Source organism: Neopsephotus bourkii, unplaced genomic scaffold, assembly GCF_033783945.1.
Source record: "Neopsephotus bourkii isolate Nb327-2 ecotype Australia unplaced genomic scaffold, CSIRO-AGI_Nbou_v1 NB_1637, whole genome shotgun sequence".
NCBI classification, from domain to species: Eukaryota; Metazoa; Chordata; class Aves; order Psittaciformes; family Psittacidae; genus Neopsephotus; species Neopsephotus bourkii.
In genome coordinates, this window is record NW_026902112.1 from 10767426 (window position 1) to 10785179 (window position 17754).

General features: G+C 44.5%; 1 protein-coding gene across 4 annotated transcripts in view; it reads right to left on the minus strand.

Moving 5' to 3' along the window:
• TSNARE1 (t-SNARE domain containing 1) overlaps positions 1-17754 on the minus strand; it is a 496003-nt gene that overhangs the window by 319307 nt on the left and 158942 nt on the right. For all 4 annotated transcript variants that reach the window (XM_061374211.1, XM_061374213.1, XM_061374209.1 and 1 more), the window contains exons 4-5: positions 7604-7681; positions 1724-1793 (exon numbers count right to left, since the gene is read on the minus strand). In XM_061374211.1, coding sequence (XP_061230195.1) covers positions 1724-1793; positions 7604-7681 — 148 coding nt within the window. The remainder of the gene's footprint in view (positions 1-1723; positions 1794-7603; positions 7682-17754) is intronic.

A 17754-nucleotide genomic window follows, 5' to 3' on the forward strand; every position in this document is an offset into this window, starting at 1 on the left:
CGGATTGAGGAGGGAGACTGCAAACCAGCATGAGAGTTTCTATCGCACTGAGAAGGTCAGTCAAGTCCATCAGGCAAAGTACAGTGTCTAAAGTTAATATGAAGAAACAGGAATCAAACTGCCCCCTTTGTTCAGAGCTGAATCTCTGCAGGAACTGCAGTCACACACACAAAATCAGAGCCACATCCTAAGTTGATTTCCGCATGCAAGCAGCATGAAGGGAAGCAGCTTTAATAAATGGTGCTACCTTTGGAAAAGGCATTTTAATTCTCTAATTAGCATGTGTACAATGAAAACTAACTGTGCGAGTTCGTGTATACACGTAGCTAGAAGAGAGAGTTTAATGGACTGTAAACACTGCAAGTGAAACTGAATTTTCATTTCCTCCATGTTGTGCCGCGTGATGCAAGTTTCACAACTACAACACATTTTTCCACCTATAAAATATCTTATAGCTCCTTCCCTCTTCTTTTTTGTCTTGGGTTAATGGTCTTTGGCAAAATATAAGGGGGAGGGGGAGAAGAAAGCTACATAAGCTTTTCATCAGGGACTGCAGTGACAGGACAAGGGGTGATGGGTTAAAACTTAAACAGGGGAAGTTCAGGCTGGATATAAAGGAAGAAGTTCTTTACTGTAAGGGTGGTGAGGCACTGGAATGGGTTGTCCAGAGAAGCAGTGAATGCTCCATCCCTGGCAGTGTTCAAGGCCAGGTTGGACAGAGCCTTGGGTGACATGGTGTAGTGTGAGGTGTCCCTGCCCATGGCAGGGGGTTGGAACTAGAGGATCTTTAGGTCCCTTCCAACCCTAACTATTCTATAAGCCTCTGTCATGGCTTAACCCCAACTAAGCACCACGCAACTACTTGCTCACTCCTGCCCTGTAGCACAGGGGAGAGAATCAGAAAGGAAAACTGAGGAAACTCATGCACTGAGACAGTTTTACAAGCAAAGCAAAAGCCACGCACACAAGCAAAGCAAAGCAAAGCAAGGAATTCATTCACCACTCTCCATGGTCAGGCAGGGGTTCAGCCATCTCCAGGACAGGCTCCATCACATGCAACGGTGGCATGGGAAGACAGACGCCGCCACTCTGAACTCATCCCCTTTCCTTCTTCTTCCCCCAGCTTTATATGCTGAGCATGATGCCATGAAGTATGGGATATCCTTTGGGTCAGCTGGGGTCAGCTCCCAGCTCTTTGTGCACCCCCAGCCTACTCGCTGGAGGGGTGAGGAACAGAAAAGGCCTTGACTTTGTGCAAGCTCTGCTCAGTGATAGTGTAACATCCCTGTGTTATCAGCACTGTTTCCAGTAGAAATCACATTCAAATCACAGTCCGATACCAGCTACTACGAAGACAATTAACTTCATCCATACCAAAACTAGCACTGCATCCAACTCTGATTTCACATTAAAAACAAATAACCCCAACAACAACAAAGAACAATGAACAACAAAGGACAGCGGCACACACAGAGCCACAGAAAACCCTCTTTCACTGTGGCCCATCACTTCCTGTTACCTACCTACCATTCTCTGTCATCTGAAACCAGCACAAGCAAAGCTTGATATGATCAATGCATATCCTACCGTCATTAATCATTTATAGAAAGGACAAAAAAGGGTCCAGTTATGAAACAAGGCAGAAGATGGGGTGAGAATAGATGAGGAAAGAGTGAAAAGGCTGGGACAAAGAGAGATCTGCACTGATTCAAAAGAGACTCACAGTCCATCCTGCAGCTCTTGAGTGTCGTTTGAGGTCCCCAGAGATCGAAGGCTTCTTTCCAGAGAGGTCACTGTCAACAGCAGAGAAAGAGAAGATAAAGAAGAAGCACACTTTGGCAGGGAAAATAGTAACAGATTTTTGTTCAACTGTTTGGCATTTAATTCTAGTATTTAAACAGTACTACAAAGTGGTGTTTGGACAAGTAATTCATGAGGCAAAGGGGACAACATCCAGCAATGGCTGGTACCCCAAACCAAACAAATTGGGTTCCTTGGGTGCATAAACAGTGAATCCATGCAACACACACCATGAGATGATGGGATATGACTCCTTGTAACAGCAAGAAACCCCTCATTCCCTCCATAATGGCCTTAAACCAGAAGAGGGTAGATTGAGACTAGATACATGGAAGAAGCTCTTCCTTGTGAGGGTGCTAGGTGTTGGCACAGGGTGCCCAGAGAAGCTGTGGCTGCCCCATCCCTGGCAGTGTTCAAGGCCAGGTTGGACACAGGGACTTGGAGCAAGCTGCTCTAGTGGAAGGTGTCCCGTGCTCGTTGCAGCAGGGGTTGGAGCTGGATGAGCTTTACGGTCCAACCCAAACCAGCCTGATTCTAACAACAGATTTTGGTGTCTGGTTTGGTGATTCAGTACGATAAAGCCTCAAGGAACTGTCTATAACCGAGATAGTAATTATTATCCCTTGCTGGATGGATAATGTTTTAAAGAATAAATTGGAAGTTTTCACTAATAACCATTTATTTCTCTAGAACAGCATTCATCCTGCAGAGCTCTCTCAGACATTGTAATTCACCCTCTTCCTCCCTCTGCAATGCTAATGAACCAATCCCTTGCGCAATCTATACACTGTCTGTTTCAAAGGGAAAACTTTGCATCATCTAAAAATACTCCTGGGCACACCAGAACAAAGCAGAGTGTGGTCCTTGGAGAAGGGAGAGCAAATCAATGTAGAAAAAGCACTTACATAGACGATGAAGCCCTAGGAAGATGTTAATGTCATGTGTGCAACTCTGGAGGGCAAAACAGCAGCTACAGCATCCAGGCACCTTTCCAACCTGAGATGCAAAGGCAGGATAATTCAAAGTGAAAGCTATTCTTCCTCCTAATGAAGATGATGTTGATGGAAGACATGGAACTGTTGGAGCAAGTCCAGAGAAGGCTACGAGGATGATCAGGGGCTGGAGCAGCTCCCGTATGGAGACAGGCTGAGAAAGTTGGGGCTGTTCAGCCTGAAGAAGAGAAGCTGCGTGAAGACCTCAGAGCAGCTTCCAGTGTCTGAAGGGGGCCTACAGGGATGCTGGGGAGGGACTCTTCATTAGGGGCTGTAGCAACAGGACAAGGGGTAACGAGTTCAAACTGAAACAGGGGAAGTTCAGGTTGGATAGAAGGAGGAAATTCTTTCCTGTTAGTGTGGTGAGGCACTGGAATAGGTTGCCCAAGGAGGTTGTGAATGCTCCATCCCTGGCAGTGTTCAAGGCCAGGTTGGACAGAGCCTTGGGTGACATGATCTAGTGTGAGGTGTCCCTGCCCATGGCAGGGGGTTGGAACTGGATGATCTTAAGGTCCTTTCCAACCCTAACTATTCTATGATTCTGTAAGACAGATCTTAGACAGTTCCCTGCAAAACCATTACAGAACTTTGCTACTGCCTCCGTTGGAGAAGACTGGAGAAGGAAGCAGTTTTCCTATTGCACAAATCTGTTCAAGACTGCACACCATTTTACATCTAGGCAAATCGAAGAGCTATTGCATTTGCTAAATAATTTGGAAAGCAAAGATAAAGGCAAAAGAATCTGAGACAGGAATGCAAAGTGCATGGCAGGAATGCAAGAATGCACTTGTAAGTCAGGTGAGACAATGACTCCAGTTTAAGACCCTATCCTAAAACTTAACTGAATAATCTAATCCAAGCATAATATTTACACACTTACATAAAGGTCAGCTCCCTGAAAAGGACAAGGTATGCATTCTGCAACAGGATGAGGCACATTCAGAAGAGATCACTGCCGTTGAGTTGCAGTGATTTACATAAACTAAGATTTTGGCACCAGCTGTCTATGCCATTGCAATCCTCAAAATCACTAGGGGCTAAGACACCTCTTATGGATGGCAATGGAGACTTAATCACACCTGGGGGCTGCTGAAGAATCCTCAGCTCAGCCTCTCACATCAAGGTAATAGCACTGTACATGGCACCAACCTGTCACAGAGAGTCATTAAAGAGCAAGGAACAGGAATTAGAGAGGGAACAGACCCATTAGAGCACTCATGTTCTCCATCTGGCCAGAACAGGTTTGATACCTTTGGTATATCTTCCACTGATCCGCCTTTCAGACAAGAGGCACCAAACCAACCCCTTTACGACTGTGATCTATTTTACTTATTTATGAGGCATTCACTGAGCGGCAGCTTAGAGCTGTGCACTGAAAGAGATGCAAAACCTTCATTAAAATAAGCAGAAAAAAGCCATCAATGAGACACATTCAAGCAGTATTTGAGCTTCTTTGTGTGTGCTTGGGGTTCTTTTTCTCCCTGAAAGGAAAAAGCAATTGGACCAAAAAAACCCAACTAATTTAAGACTTGTGTAAGTTAAAGCACTATCCCTGTGCTCAACAGGAACAGCTCCCAAAGAATCAGACAAAGAAAGAAGAGGCAAAGGATAAGAAAGATCTCCCTCTACCCTGGGCACTTTCGTATGAGATGGCATAGATACAAAGCCTGTAAGTTCACCACCTGGCAGGAGAGTGATCCACTAGCACATGAACAGTACCAACCGTTCTGGCTATGATTTTTATGCAACACATGAGGAAGATTTCCATTTTCATAGCAGGAAAAGGGAGCAGGAGGTGTTCATACGTGAGATCAGACACACAGAGCTATAAAGATCCCCCTGGGTCAGGAGGCAAGTCCTGGACTGCACAAGAATTTAAATCACCCCAAAGGCTCAGACTTCTGCAGAAAGAGTAAGGAGAGCAAAGAGGGACAAAGCATGTGGTGTTTATTACTACTGTAGTGTTACTCAATAAAAAACCAAGAGTGTTTTAAAATCCCAGCACAAAGTTGACTTCTTGTTTCATTAAAAACAGTCATTTCCCAAAGACAGAAAAAAAGTATAGCTGAGACTGTCCGTAACTTGGCATTTTGGGACTCTATCTAACAGAAGCCATGGCAGAGGGTTTGGAATTAGCTGATCTTAAGGTCCTTTCAAACCCTAATTATTCTATGGGGAGCTTGTGACATCTTTAGCATCCCAAGTGGGAGAAGAGCATTTCATGTGCACAGTTTGGCCTCCAAACAGAATGGGGAATGTAGAAAACCCCAAAGAGGCTTGGGCAAGGCAGGAAAAGAAGGAGCTGTGACTGGACTAATGCAACCCTGTGGGATGCTCAACACGCCATGCCCAGCGCAAGAGGAGGACAAACCATCATCTGGCGAGCATCTGCAACGAAGCCGCTCAGCCACGTGTGTGGTGATACTCAAACAACAGCACTGGCTTTTCCTACATGCTCTGAGAAAGAACTTGCTGAGTTTCCTGATGAGACCATATGGTACAGCTGTAGAGGACAGAAAGGATCACGGGCATCCTTCCCCATTTTAGAACCCTATGAAGTTCTTTACCTTATGTGGATTAGCTCTGCCCATCAGCAGTACACTCAGCATCCCTCTGCTGAAAGGCTGGACCCACTTTTGGGGTAAAAGCTATGAAGAAGCCACAAAGAAACTGAATGAATCTGACTTTAGCAGATAAAAAATAATATGGGTGGTGAACTGAGCAACAACAGTAGAGTATCTTATGGGCATTTCTTTAATGTAAAAGCACTTTTAAAAGCATTATACATTCATAGATTCATAGATTTTAAAGGCCAGAGAGAGCAATTCTGATTATCCCATCAGATTTCCTACCATAAAATCTGGTCCCATCACTCCTACGTCAAGACTGTCGCTGGGCTAAAGTGTATCTTATACAAAGACATTCAAATCTTGATTTAAAGGTTGAAAGCCATGCCAAATCCATCACATTCCCGCAATAAGGAGACCTAATGGCTAGTTATCCTCATACAGAAGGATTGAATTTGTCTAGCTTTGACTCCTATCTCCTGATCTCGTTATGTGTGAGAATGTAAGATTAATGAGCCCTATGCTATCTATTTGATGCCTTTCTTCCCAGAGAGGTACTTACATACCATGATCAAGTCCTCTTAGATGTCTGAAACAGAAGTTCAGATGGCATGCATTTTAAAGTCTCATTTTCAGACTTCAAAGAGTTGTCACAGCTCTTTTCTGTACCCTCTCCAATTTTGCAAGCTAGTTTTAAGTACAGACCTTGTCATTACCCGCTTCACAGAGCACTCGATGCAGGCAACTCTTAACAGAAAGCACTTCATCGCATACTCTATAACATCTCGAGAGGAGAAACAAAGACTCCCCAGAATTGCTTAAATAGTAATTGAGTGGATTAATGGAATTCTAATCAGGAATAAAAATAGAAATCGATCGAGGTATTTCAAGAGGATGCACCAAGGTTTCCCCAGGATAAACTCCACTACAGCAGGAGTTGTGATTCCAGCGCAGAGATGCATCAAGTCATCCCTAACCTGGCTAGTTTGGATATCAATAGCACACATAGACTTGCAAGCAGTTTGCAAAACTTCACACTGAGCCTTTGGTTTTGTAGCAGAAGTGCGACGACCATTCACCACTACCATTTTCAAAGTAAAACTATTAGTGATGGAGCAACCAGCTACCTGCTAATAGAGGTATTTCAGTGTGTTATAACAGGTTACACAAGTAGTAGTGATCACACTGGGGAATTCAACCTGCCACAGTGACCATGAGCCCAGGTCACAGCACCAGAGTTTTCTTAGAGACATGGACATACTGGAGACAGCCCAGGAAAGAGACACAAAGATGATGAAGGGTCTGGAGCATCTCTATGAGGAAAGGTTGAAAGGACCAGGACTGCTCAGCCTGGTAAAGAGAAGGCTGAATGGGGGTTCTTATCACTGAATCATAGAGTGGTTTGGGTTGGAAAGGACCTTAAGATCATCCAGTTCCAACCAATAACGACAGAAATAAGGAGGCACTAAGATCCTTTCTTTACACCTTAGCCAGGCCTCTCTGTCACCCAGTCCCCATAGACACCAAGCAGAACAGACAGGGAAACTGTCAAGATAATGCAGAAGCAATTTCAAGGTTTACCATAAAATAAGCACCCGTTAATTTTAGATCCTTGTCTACCAATTGTGTATTTTAGAACTGGGACAGAATGCCATTAACTATCATTCAGCAATGTTAGTTTATATCCATCAACAAAATACATTCAACCCAACAAAATTGATGAGCCAAAGCGTATCTCCGAAGGAGGGAAGCACTCTATAGCTCTATGGTCCAGAGAGACATGAGCAGGAATAGCATCTCTGCTCCATCTACAGAGTGAAGAATAACAGAAGAGCTTTGGTGTTGATGTTTTCATAAGGGAGATAGATGCTTTGCAAGCTCATATGACAGGCTCTGAACGCTGTAGTGCTGCAACACATTAGGAAACGAGTCTGGCTGGTTCCACCTTTCTGCATTCTAACTCCCTGTTGTAACAGATGACACAATTAAAAATAGAAAAGGATGTGGTCTCAGCACGGATTCAAATAGATCTGTGCCTGTTTAATGGAACATATGGTGGAATATTTTTACATCTTATAAAAAATGGGCTATTGGACATGTGCTGGTGCTCGTGAGATGCAGCAGCAGCGACACTGCATTAATATTTGCTCCCTGACAACAGGAGTTGCCATACAGTGTGTACATACACACGAGCCATCAGCAGGACAGCACCCAATTGACTAGGAAACCTTTCATTATACGCACCATTGGAGTTGATTCGGAAGACGTTGGCTGAAGTCTCTTGAAAAAGTTCCTGTAGCTCGCTGGGATCAATCTGGGTGGCTGTGAAGACAAAAAGGGAGATGTGTTAATACTGGATAACACTGTTCACTTTGAAAAGGGCTCCCCTCCTTCTGATCCTTTGGAGGGGGATGCAGGCTCCTGCTCACTGCAGAAGTTTAGCCTTAGTAGGTGGATGCTGCCTTACACAGCATCTCATCATGCAACTTGCACTGGAGAGGCAAATACCTACTCCAGGACCATTGGGATAGCAGAGCTGCTGCTGTACCTCAGCAGATATGGCCCATATGGACTGAGACACCATTTGTAGAAATCACTAGCCATTGGAACAGATATTATTTCTGCTGATAAATCAAACTGGGAGTATCATAGCCATGAATGAACAAGAAACCACAAACACAGCAGCACGACTGACCATTCCATCCAGAGCAAAAAGGCACACAAGTAGGTTCTGCCTTCAAAATAATGGAAGGAAGCAGTGACCTGAGTGCAACTGGTCCATGGGCTCAAAGGTTCTGCGCCCTCCATGCATTCATATTCTAGCCCCCCATATTCCTTCTCCCTATTTCTTCCTGATAGCCCAACTGCAAGGGTCAACGAGCCAGTGCCAAGAACTGTTATTGCCACTGCTCAGAAGACTTCTCTGTTACATTCACAAGGTCTTCCTTTGGCCAAGGTGCCAAAATGTGTCCTAGAAGGACAGCACTGAAATGAGAATTTGTATGGTTTGGGGTTTAAGGTTTGGGGGGTGTAGGGTTGCTTTGTTAGTTTCCCTTCACAACTTTAACCCCCTTGAAACTCTCCTGAGCTCTTCCACACCTCCATCATCCCCAAAGAAGGAGCAACCTGATGTTGGACTGGGCTGTATTACAGAGAACTGATACATCACTTCAGCTTTAAACAGACTGGGCTGTATTACAGAGAAAGGATACATCACCTCAGCTTTAAGCAGACATGTTTTGATAGGCAAGTCACCAGAAGTACTCTCTGACACAGATCTCTTTGGCACCAGCTTAATGGCAGCAGCTTTAGAGGAGGTTTTCCCATGGTTTAGCCCTATTCTGCCTCCCATCTGGATCAGCATTTACAGGTTTCCCAGAATTTGCCCTGTTTGAAACTTTGTTCAAGTCCAAAAGCACCACAGGGCTTGTCCACCCAACACACTACAATGCATTCAAGCAGCCGCTGCAATTAGCAAGCCGCTCCTCTGAGCTGAAGCATTATAGGAACTTGAAGAGAAGCTGTGATTCATATATTCAAGTCACTGTATGACTTAACTAGGCTGTAACTGTGACATATTAGAATCACAGAATCATAGAATAGTTAGGATTGGAAAGGACCTTAAGATCATCCAGTTCCAACCCCCTGCCATGGGCAGGGACATCTCACACTAAACCATGTCACCCAAGGCTCTGTCCAACCTGGCCTTGAACACTGACAGGGATGGAGCATTCCCAACTTCCCTGGGCAACCTATGCCAGTGCCTCACCACGCTCACACTAAAGAACTTCTTCCTTATATCCAATCTAAACTTCCCCTGTTTCAGTTTGAACCCATCACCCCTTGTTCATCACTACAGTCCCTAATGAAGAGTCCCTCCCCAGCATCCCTATACGCCCCCTTCAGACACTGGAAGGCTGCTACGAGGTCTCCACGCAGCCTTCTCTTCTCCAGGCTGAACAGTCCCAACTTTCTCAGCCTGTCTCCATACAGGAGGTGCTCCAGTCCCCTGAGCATCCTTGTGGCCTCCTCTGGACTTGTTCCAACAGTTCCATGTCCTTCTGCATCCCTTCACCAAATTTCCCTGGTTAAGTGTGTAAGTATATATTGCACTTGGGTAATCACAATCCAAGAGTGCAGCACAGGCTGGGATCTACTTGGCTGGGGAAAAGCTCTATGGAAAGGGACCTTGGCATCCTGGTGGACAACAGGCTCAATATGAGGGAAGCGTGCTGGTGCAACAAAGAGCCAGTATGATGCTGGGGAACATCAACAAGGGCATCATCATAGACATTAAGATGTCATTTACTCTACTTAACACTTGTCAGGCCACACCCTGAATTCCGTGCTCAGTTTTGGTCCTCAGGTATGCACAGGCTGGAGAGGGCTCAGAGAATGGCCACAAAGATGATCCAAGGACTGGGAAGCCATGTGAGGAAAGGCTGAGAGAGCCGGGCCAGTTCAGCCTGGAGAAGAGGTCAAAGGAGAACTTACTTATCCCCATGTCCCAGTATTTAAAGGGTGGCTACAAAGACAACCGAGACTTCCTTTTTTCATGGAAAAGATGAGGGCTGATGGGCACAAGTTTCTCCTGGGGCAATTCCAGGTGGACACTAGATAAGATTTTTCCCAATGAGAACAATCAGCCATTGGAATAATCTCCCAAGGGAAGTGGTGGATTCTCCAGTGTTGGATACTGTTAAGATTCATCTGGATGTGGTGCTGGAACATCTAGTCCAGGTCATGCTTTGCCTAGAAAGGTTGGGCCAGATGATCCTTAAAGTCCCTTCCAACCTGCCACTGTATGATTCTATGATTCTGTGAAGCTGTTAAAACACCAAGAAGAGATGGAGCACAGCAAAACCCATGAATACTGAACAAAGAAAGAAGCCCACTAGATGCACTGCTCAGATTAGTCCTGAGGATGCTTGAGGACAAGCCCCACATCTCAGCAGCACCATCAGGGATTTTCCACTGCTTCTCACACATCTCACCCACAGCAGCACTCACATGAGACAATCCAGCCCTGTAACAGCCGTAAATAAAGTCTTGGATCAGTCTGTCAGGTTGACACAAATCCAGGGCATTAAATGGTGTTTAATCCAAATGCACAGGGGATCATTGCTAGAGATTTTCCCACTCTTCTCTTCCCATAGTTCCTCTTAAATCAGGCATCCCAGACACTCCCTTCCTTTGCTTTATATATGAGGCTATATATATAACACAAGAAATTAGCTTGGGCTTACTTGTCCCCCAGGAATTTCACTTGTTACTAACAAGATCCAGCTTTCATTAAATCACTGACAAAAGAGCAGCACAGGGTAAGATTTTCAGAGCTTTACAGAGTGTGCTAACTCCAGTTTTAGAATCACAGAATGGTTTGGATTGGAAAGGACCTTAAGATCATCCAGTTCCAACCCCCTGCCATGGCAGGGACACCTCACACTAGACCATGTCACCCAAGGCTCTGTCCAACCTGGCCTTGAACACTGCCAGGGATGGAGCATTCACAGCTTCCCTGGGCAACCCAATCCAGTGCCTCAGCACCCTCACAGTAAAGAACTTCTTCCTTATATGTAACCTGAACTTCCCCTGTTTTAGTTTGAACGCATCACCCCTTGTCGTACCATTTCAGTCCCTGATGAAGACGTCCTATCATTACAGTCCCTCCCCAGCATTCTTGTAGCCCCCTTTGAAGGCTTGAAATCTCAACCCATAAATACCTAACGGAAAACTCTGTATCACCGCTACACCTCAAACAAGTATAAATTACATGAGAAACCAAAGGCAGATGCAGGGTTTGTGCAGAACTTTCAAACAGTTTGAAAATGCAATGCTTGGAGAACGGTTTGTATGAAAAGGCTGCATTGAACTGGGCCAGGCCTGCAGCTTCCTGCCCCTGGACTTTAATATCATGTTACAGCCTGGTTTCATTTTGGTTTTGCTTTAGGAAAGCAAAGCAAAGAGTTACAAGGAGTTTTAACTGCTCCAATTTCAAGCTTCAACACATCCAGCAGTGCTGCTGTAACTATTCATGGAGCATTCAACAGTTCAAGCAGACAAGCAAAACAATTTAAAAGAAGCATCAGAAAGCAAAGCAAAACTGCATCTGTAGTGCCAAGCGAAGTAAAAACACACAGAGACTGCACAGGGAAGTGAATGTGAACTACATCTGTGTCTAATAAAACATTAAACATCTTCAACTACATCAAGTGATGCTGAAATACCACGACTCCCACGAAGGAGCATGAGGTTGCTGATACCCAGCAAACACTTTGAATGCCCCAACACTAATAGAGTTCAGGGCTACAGCTGGGGAAAGATGACTGTCACACTGTGGGTCCTGAGGGCTGCGAAGGTTTTGCAGCAGGTATATTACAGAATCCTATATGCAATTTTTTCTCCTTTCCTTCCTTAACTGGACATTTCCAACAGCTTCCATTTATTTCCCTCATCTCCAGAACCCCCTTGGCAGGAGACAGGACAACCCAACTGCTATCAGCACACCCTTGAAGCGATGATGTGTTTTATTTACTACAGTTGCTAGAACAGCAGCAGCTAACACTGGCATTTCTGATATTGTTTTTACTAATTCCTCTTTCTTTTGCCTGAAAAACTACACAGTTATGTGCAACAAATGGAAAGCATAAGCTTATAAGTACATGATTTACTAAAGCAAAGTGTGTTCACACATGCTCTGGTCAACTACAGTGGGAGAGCTTAGCTGCAAACGTGGTCTTAAGGAACTATGAGACTTGAGTGTGGTGAGTTGACACTGCCAAGTCCACCACTAAACCATATCCCCAAGTGCCACATCTTAAAAGTCCTTTCAATGTCTCCAGGGACGGTGATTCCACCACTTCCCTGGCAGCCTGTTCCAATGCTTGACAACTCTTCTGCTGAAGGTTTTCCTCATATGCAATCTAAACCTCCCCTGGCACAACTTGAGGCCATCTCCTATTATCCTATTACTTCTTACTTGGGAGAAGAGATTGACATACACCTTGTCCAACCTCCTTTCAGTTATCTGTAGAGAGTGGTTGATAAACATACAAGCCTTACACATGATTTTTGCAACCATTATTCCAGTGTTTTCCATGCTTCAGTGCAATTCTATCTCTAATTCCTGCCTACGGGAGACACTCAGGATGAGGCCTGGCCAGTGCACTGATGTGGTGTCAGTGCCTGGAGCAAAATATAGCCTATGAACTCCTAGTCCACTGCCCTCCATCCTGCTCAGGTTGGAGAAGACCCTTCTGATGCATGTGGGCAGCCCTGGGGCTCTCAAGGCGCTGTGATAGGCATTAGCTCCAACCACCACCGACAACAGGGGAAGAAGGAATGTGAGCAAGCTGGCAAGCAGAAACACCTTTCAATTCCTCCTTAAGAGGAAATGCAAATGCAAAGCCTGAGCAGGCTTATAAGGTCTTGTCTCTAGTGATCTGGATATAATTAATATCCAAAGGGAATAGCTAGAGGTCTAGGACAACATGCATGGTAAAGGTATCTACAGAAACATCCTTTCGCTTAATGTTAATGAAAACTGCCCGTGTTCCCCATGTTAATCTTCCTTGCCTATTAATTATTTCACACTAATTTGAATCTCCTAATGGCTTTTCTGCAGCCAGGTGAAGTCAATTCCCTCTGTGAGCTCAATTCTGCAGCTAAGCCAAAATACCTCAAAAGTTGCAGAACTGAAGAGGTGAGAATTACAGTAACTGCAATCAAAAGGAAAAGGAGGAAAACCAGGATGAGCGTTCAATCTTTCTACTTACAATACTTAACGTGGTTGTAGCAACGCAGCTCAGCACCTCAGAACTGTAATGCATTTATTCCCCAATGCACCACAAAGAGCTATGTCTGTGGTCTGTAAGAGACAGCCACAGAATTCCCACACCTGCATCTTTGCTCCTTTGAAAGCTTTAATGGAAGTTATAACATCATCCTTTGTTGAAGAAACTTCCAGCAGAGAGTTACTTGGAATCCAAACTCCTCTTTTGTACCATGAAACTCCTGCAAGGAGTAAAGTGGACGTAGGAAGCAACCAGCTTACTATGGTTTCAAACCATCCAGCCCAAACCCTCAGCTGAACTCTACCAGTAAGGATTAAGAACAACTGCACTCTCCTCTGTAGCTTGACCCCTTCACAGCCAGCTCTCACCCATCAAGAACTCCATTCCTTTCTCAAGACCAGTGGAGAAAGGCATCAATTCCCCCCTTGAAGACTTTTCATAGTGATGCAATGGTACCTATGTAGTCCCAGGCTCTATTGAAGACTATGATCAGAAAGAGCCATGTGCCTCTGGCACTGAGAAATGAACTCAAGGGAGAGAAAAACAAAGATTTCTCGCTGCTGGATGAAGAGTAAGAGATTTGCTCTGAAGCAAAATGCTAAATTTATTTCTTTATTTGAGTTTTTCCATAACTGACAGAAAAATGAAGAGGTGAAAGAAGCTGAAAGAGGCAAAAGGGGAAAAAGAATAATGACAAAGAAGTAAATTGTCATGGAAAAAAAGAAAATGCTATAGAAAACAGACAATAAAGAACTGGTGTACGCACCACTACATACACCCAGCTCAGAAAGGTCCTTTAGCTACTAGTACTCAACAGCTTCCCAGGGTGCTGCTTCCTTTGCATCTCCAGGGTCTGACCCCACGCTTTCCACCAGCCCTAGACCTGTTTTATAGCAAGAACACTGTTTTTCTCTTCAGCCACGGGAACCTCCTTTATCCTCATGACCTCTGCTCTGCTGTTGAAACTGGTCAAGAAAGCTTCAACAAATGCCAAGGTAGAGACGATTTGCTAAGAGCATGTTTGGACAAGGCTCCTTTCCTCAAGGAAAAGAGCTTAAAATAGAAAGGGAAATGGAAAGTAATGAGAGAAGCAGCATCATGTCTACCGTTGCGAAGTTGCTCCTGGCATGCAAGCTGAGGAGGTTTTTATTTCCTCCTGTTGAAGCCGGAGTGAAATAAGTGATAAAGGGAAATGTAAGCAAAAATCACACTCATCAGGCAACATGCTTTTCATCAGCACCACAAAACGTGATGCTGCTGCACATGGCAATGCTCTGAAGCTCTCTGAAACAGATTTGTGCAGTGACTTGTACAAAAGACCTGGATATCCTCAGCATGGACACAGCACAATGAGGGGGGGCACCGAGAGGTTTACACACTGAATAAATGGGAAGAAGCCAGTGTTCGCATCAATCCTCTTCCAGTGCTCATACTCACACAGTGGGGTCAGTGTATGCAAGAACTCAATTACATGTGGGTTAACTCGGGGTTTCAGTTTGTGTTAACACAAAATCCTGTTCATTTTTATTTGGAATAACCTTCCTGGTTTGGGAAAGTTTCTCCTGAACATACAAAATGCAGTTTCCTAGGTTTAGAAATGAAGCTTTACCTGAAGGCATCTCAGCTGGCAGAATCCATGTCATCCCACCCATTAGAAAGGCAGATGCATTTAGGTAGTGAAGTACCTGCCTCCTGTCCCCAAGGGAAAACTGAGAAGCCAGCAGGTCTCTCACCCCAGTCTTGCCCTAAAGAAGTACCTTACTTCCCCAACAGATACATTAGCAGAATAAAAAGAAATGAGAGGAAAAAAAACCCACATCTACTTCAACAGAATGAAGTTCAGGTTAGATATAAGGAGGAAGTTCTTTACTGTGAGGGTGCTGAGCACTGGAATAGGTTGCCCAAAGAAGTGGTGGATGTTCCATCCCTGACAGTATTCAAGGCCAGGTTGGACAAAGCCTTGGGTGACATGGTTTAGTGTGAGGTGTCCCTGCCCATGGCAAGGGGCTGGAACTGGATGATCTTAAGGTCTTCCCAACCCAAACCATCCTATGATCTACCACAGCTACAGTAAGTTGACTGAGGAAACAGAGATCTAATTTATAAATCAAGTTAATTACAGGAGCTCAAATTCAATGAATGGATAAGACCAAGGAGGAAGGAAGAATCATTTCAGGTTGGTAAGGATCCTACCTAAGCACGGATTTTACTTCTTGGGCTCTCTAAAGCACAGTTTCAATGCAATAGCCTTTTTTAAGCCTCTGAGATTTGTGCTTTAGTTAACATGTCCCCAGAGATGTAAGTGATGTTACTGTGCAGCACAGGGTACCCCCAGCACAACCGTTCCTGGTAGGAGTTACTAAGTTTTAACTGGAGCTCAGTATGGCTTTTTCTGGTTAAGATCATAGAGAAAAAAAATGAAGCTATAAGTATATATACATATGTATCTCTGAAAGGAATGGTAAATACAGAGCTTATGCCAAAGAAAGCCCATGAAGCCAAGGAAAAAGGCTGCCCGGACAAAAGTCTCCCATGTAGGTCAGGTCTAAAGCAGTGGGATGAAAATTGTGTGATTTGGCAAGTGTCTGTGCTCTGGTGGCACAAGAGGCATTGCAAGGGATAGGCCCAGGTATGGAGAATCACCCCTTACAGAAACTAAGAGAAGGTAGAGGGTGAATATTAACTTGCAGTAAAAGTCAATCTCAGAAATGGAAGAATATACAGAATTAAGGCACTATCTCCTTCATGACACAGCTGAGGAAAGGGGCTGCACGCAATCTGTGCACTTCCACTTGAAATCAGCCAAGATGGAAGTTATTCCGTAAGCCACAGACTATTATACCCAGGGGTGCTCTACCTTATTCCCATCCTTCATTCCTTACCGTGAAGGAAACCCCCCCTTGCAAGTCCAAACACAACACCAACTTCTCAGCCACAAAAATGCGAGTCTGTACCATCCAAGAAGTGGTTCACAGAGAAAAGGAAACATTAGGAACAGGAGGAAACATAAGAGGGTGCTGAGGCGCTGGCACAGGGTGCCCAGAGAAGCTATGCCTGCCCCATCCCTGGCAGTGTTCAAGGCCAGGTTGGACACAGGGGCTTGGAGCAAGCTGCTCTAGTGGAAGATGTCCCTGCCCATGGCAGAGGGTTGGAACTGCATGAGCTTTAAGGTCCCTTCCAACCCAAATCATTCTATGTTTCCAAGATTAGTTATCATTTTACAGCACAATCAAGATTCAATCAGGTCTGATTTGTATTATTTCTACTGAAGATGTTTTTATTCTCTTTTCTTTCCTTCTTTAGCATATATGCTAACAATTAACTGCTGAATAAGATGCAAGATTCTCTAGGTGCACAGTTAATACTGTCATCTCCTCAGCCCTGCAGCTCACCCTATGTGTCCAGGGGAGAATGACTGTACACAGTGCCAGTGTATCGGCTCAGGTACAGGAAGCCTGTCCAAGGAGATCTGCAGATGTGTTTGTCAACGCATTGTTCAGCCTTGCCAAACCACTTTGGATCCATGTCCCAGACAGTACATCTCCATGTTCTGATAGCAGTAGTCAACAAAAACAGTTCCCCGAACCCATCCACAATTAAAGCAAGCAAGAGAAATATCCAAGTACTCCACCAAGAGAAGGATTTATCTCTAGAACCAACCTTAAGACATACACATAGATTCTGTCCCCACCAGGAGCAAGCGGAGAGGTGCCTCTGAAGGCAGATATCATGGCCCAATGGCAAAGCTATGACCAAAAGCCTGGAGATACTGCACATACAATCTTGATAAGGAGCAAAGAAACCCCAGGCAATCAAAAACAGCAGTAGAGAATGTTTCTGGCACAAAGCATCACCCATAAGATAGGATGCATCAACCAATAAAGGAAAAATGCCCCATCCCTGGCAGTGTTCAAGGCCAGGTTAGACAGGGCTTGGAGCAACCTACTCTAGTGGGAGGTGTCCCTGCCTATGGCAGGGGGGTGGAACTGGATAAGCTTTAAGGTCTTTTCCAACCCAAACCATTCCATGATTCTATGAGAAGGGGTGAGATGAAGCAGAGATGCGCACAGAGCCGCTTCCAGCTCACAGTGTGGAGGAAAAACACTTAACCAAACTCATGTTAAAAGTTCCAGCCAAGCAGAAAACTTCATTACATTACTACCCTATCACGTTACTTTACCATTAACAAGGTCCCTCCTTTTTCAAGGACACCAGAAATACATCACAGAATTTCCAGCAGCCAAGTTACATTTTGTGGCTTTCAGTCTTTTCTTCCCCAGCTTGTTAAAGATGCTGGAAAGTAAACAGTGGCCTGAAGTACAAAACTGATACTCTCTAAATCTGTGTTAAACCATATTACTGCTAGGAAAAAATACATGTTCTTATCCTTTATTCCTTTTTAAGCAGCAGTCAAAAAGAAAACAAAACTAAGAAGCAACCAACTCAAAAAAACCCACACACTCCCTGCCTTTTGATTTCTGCAAGAAGACAAACAGCAGCTCTTGTTGATTTAGGAGAAGGAAATGTCAAAGACCCACAAGGCTGTTACTAGAATAAAAGCCCATCACTTCATGGTGGAAACACAATCATAGAATGGTTTGA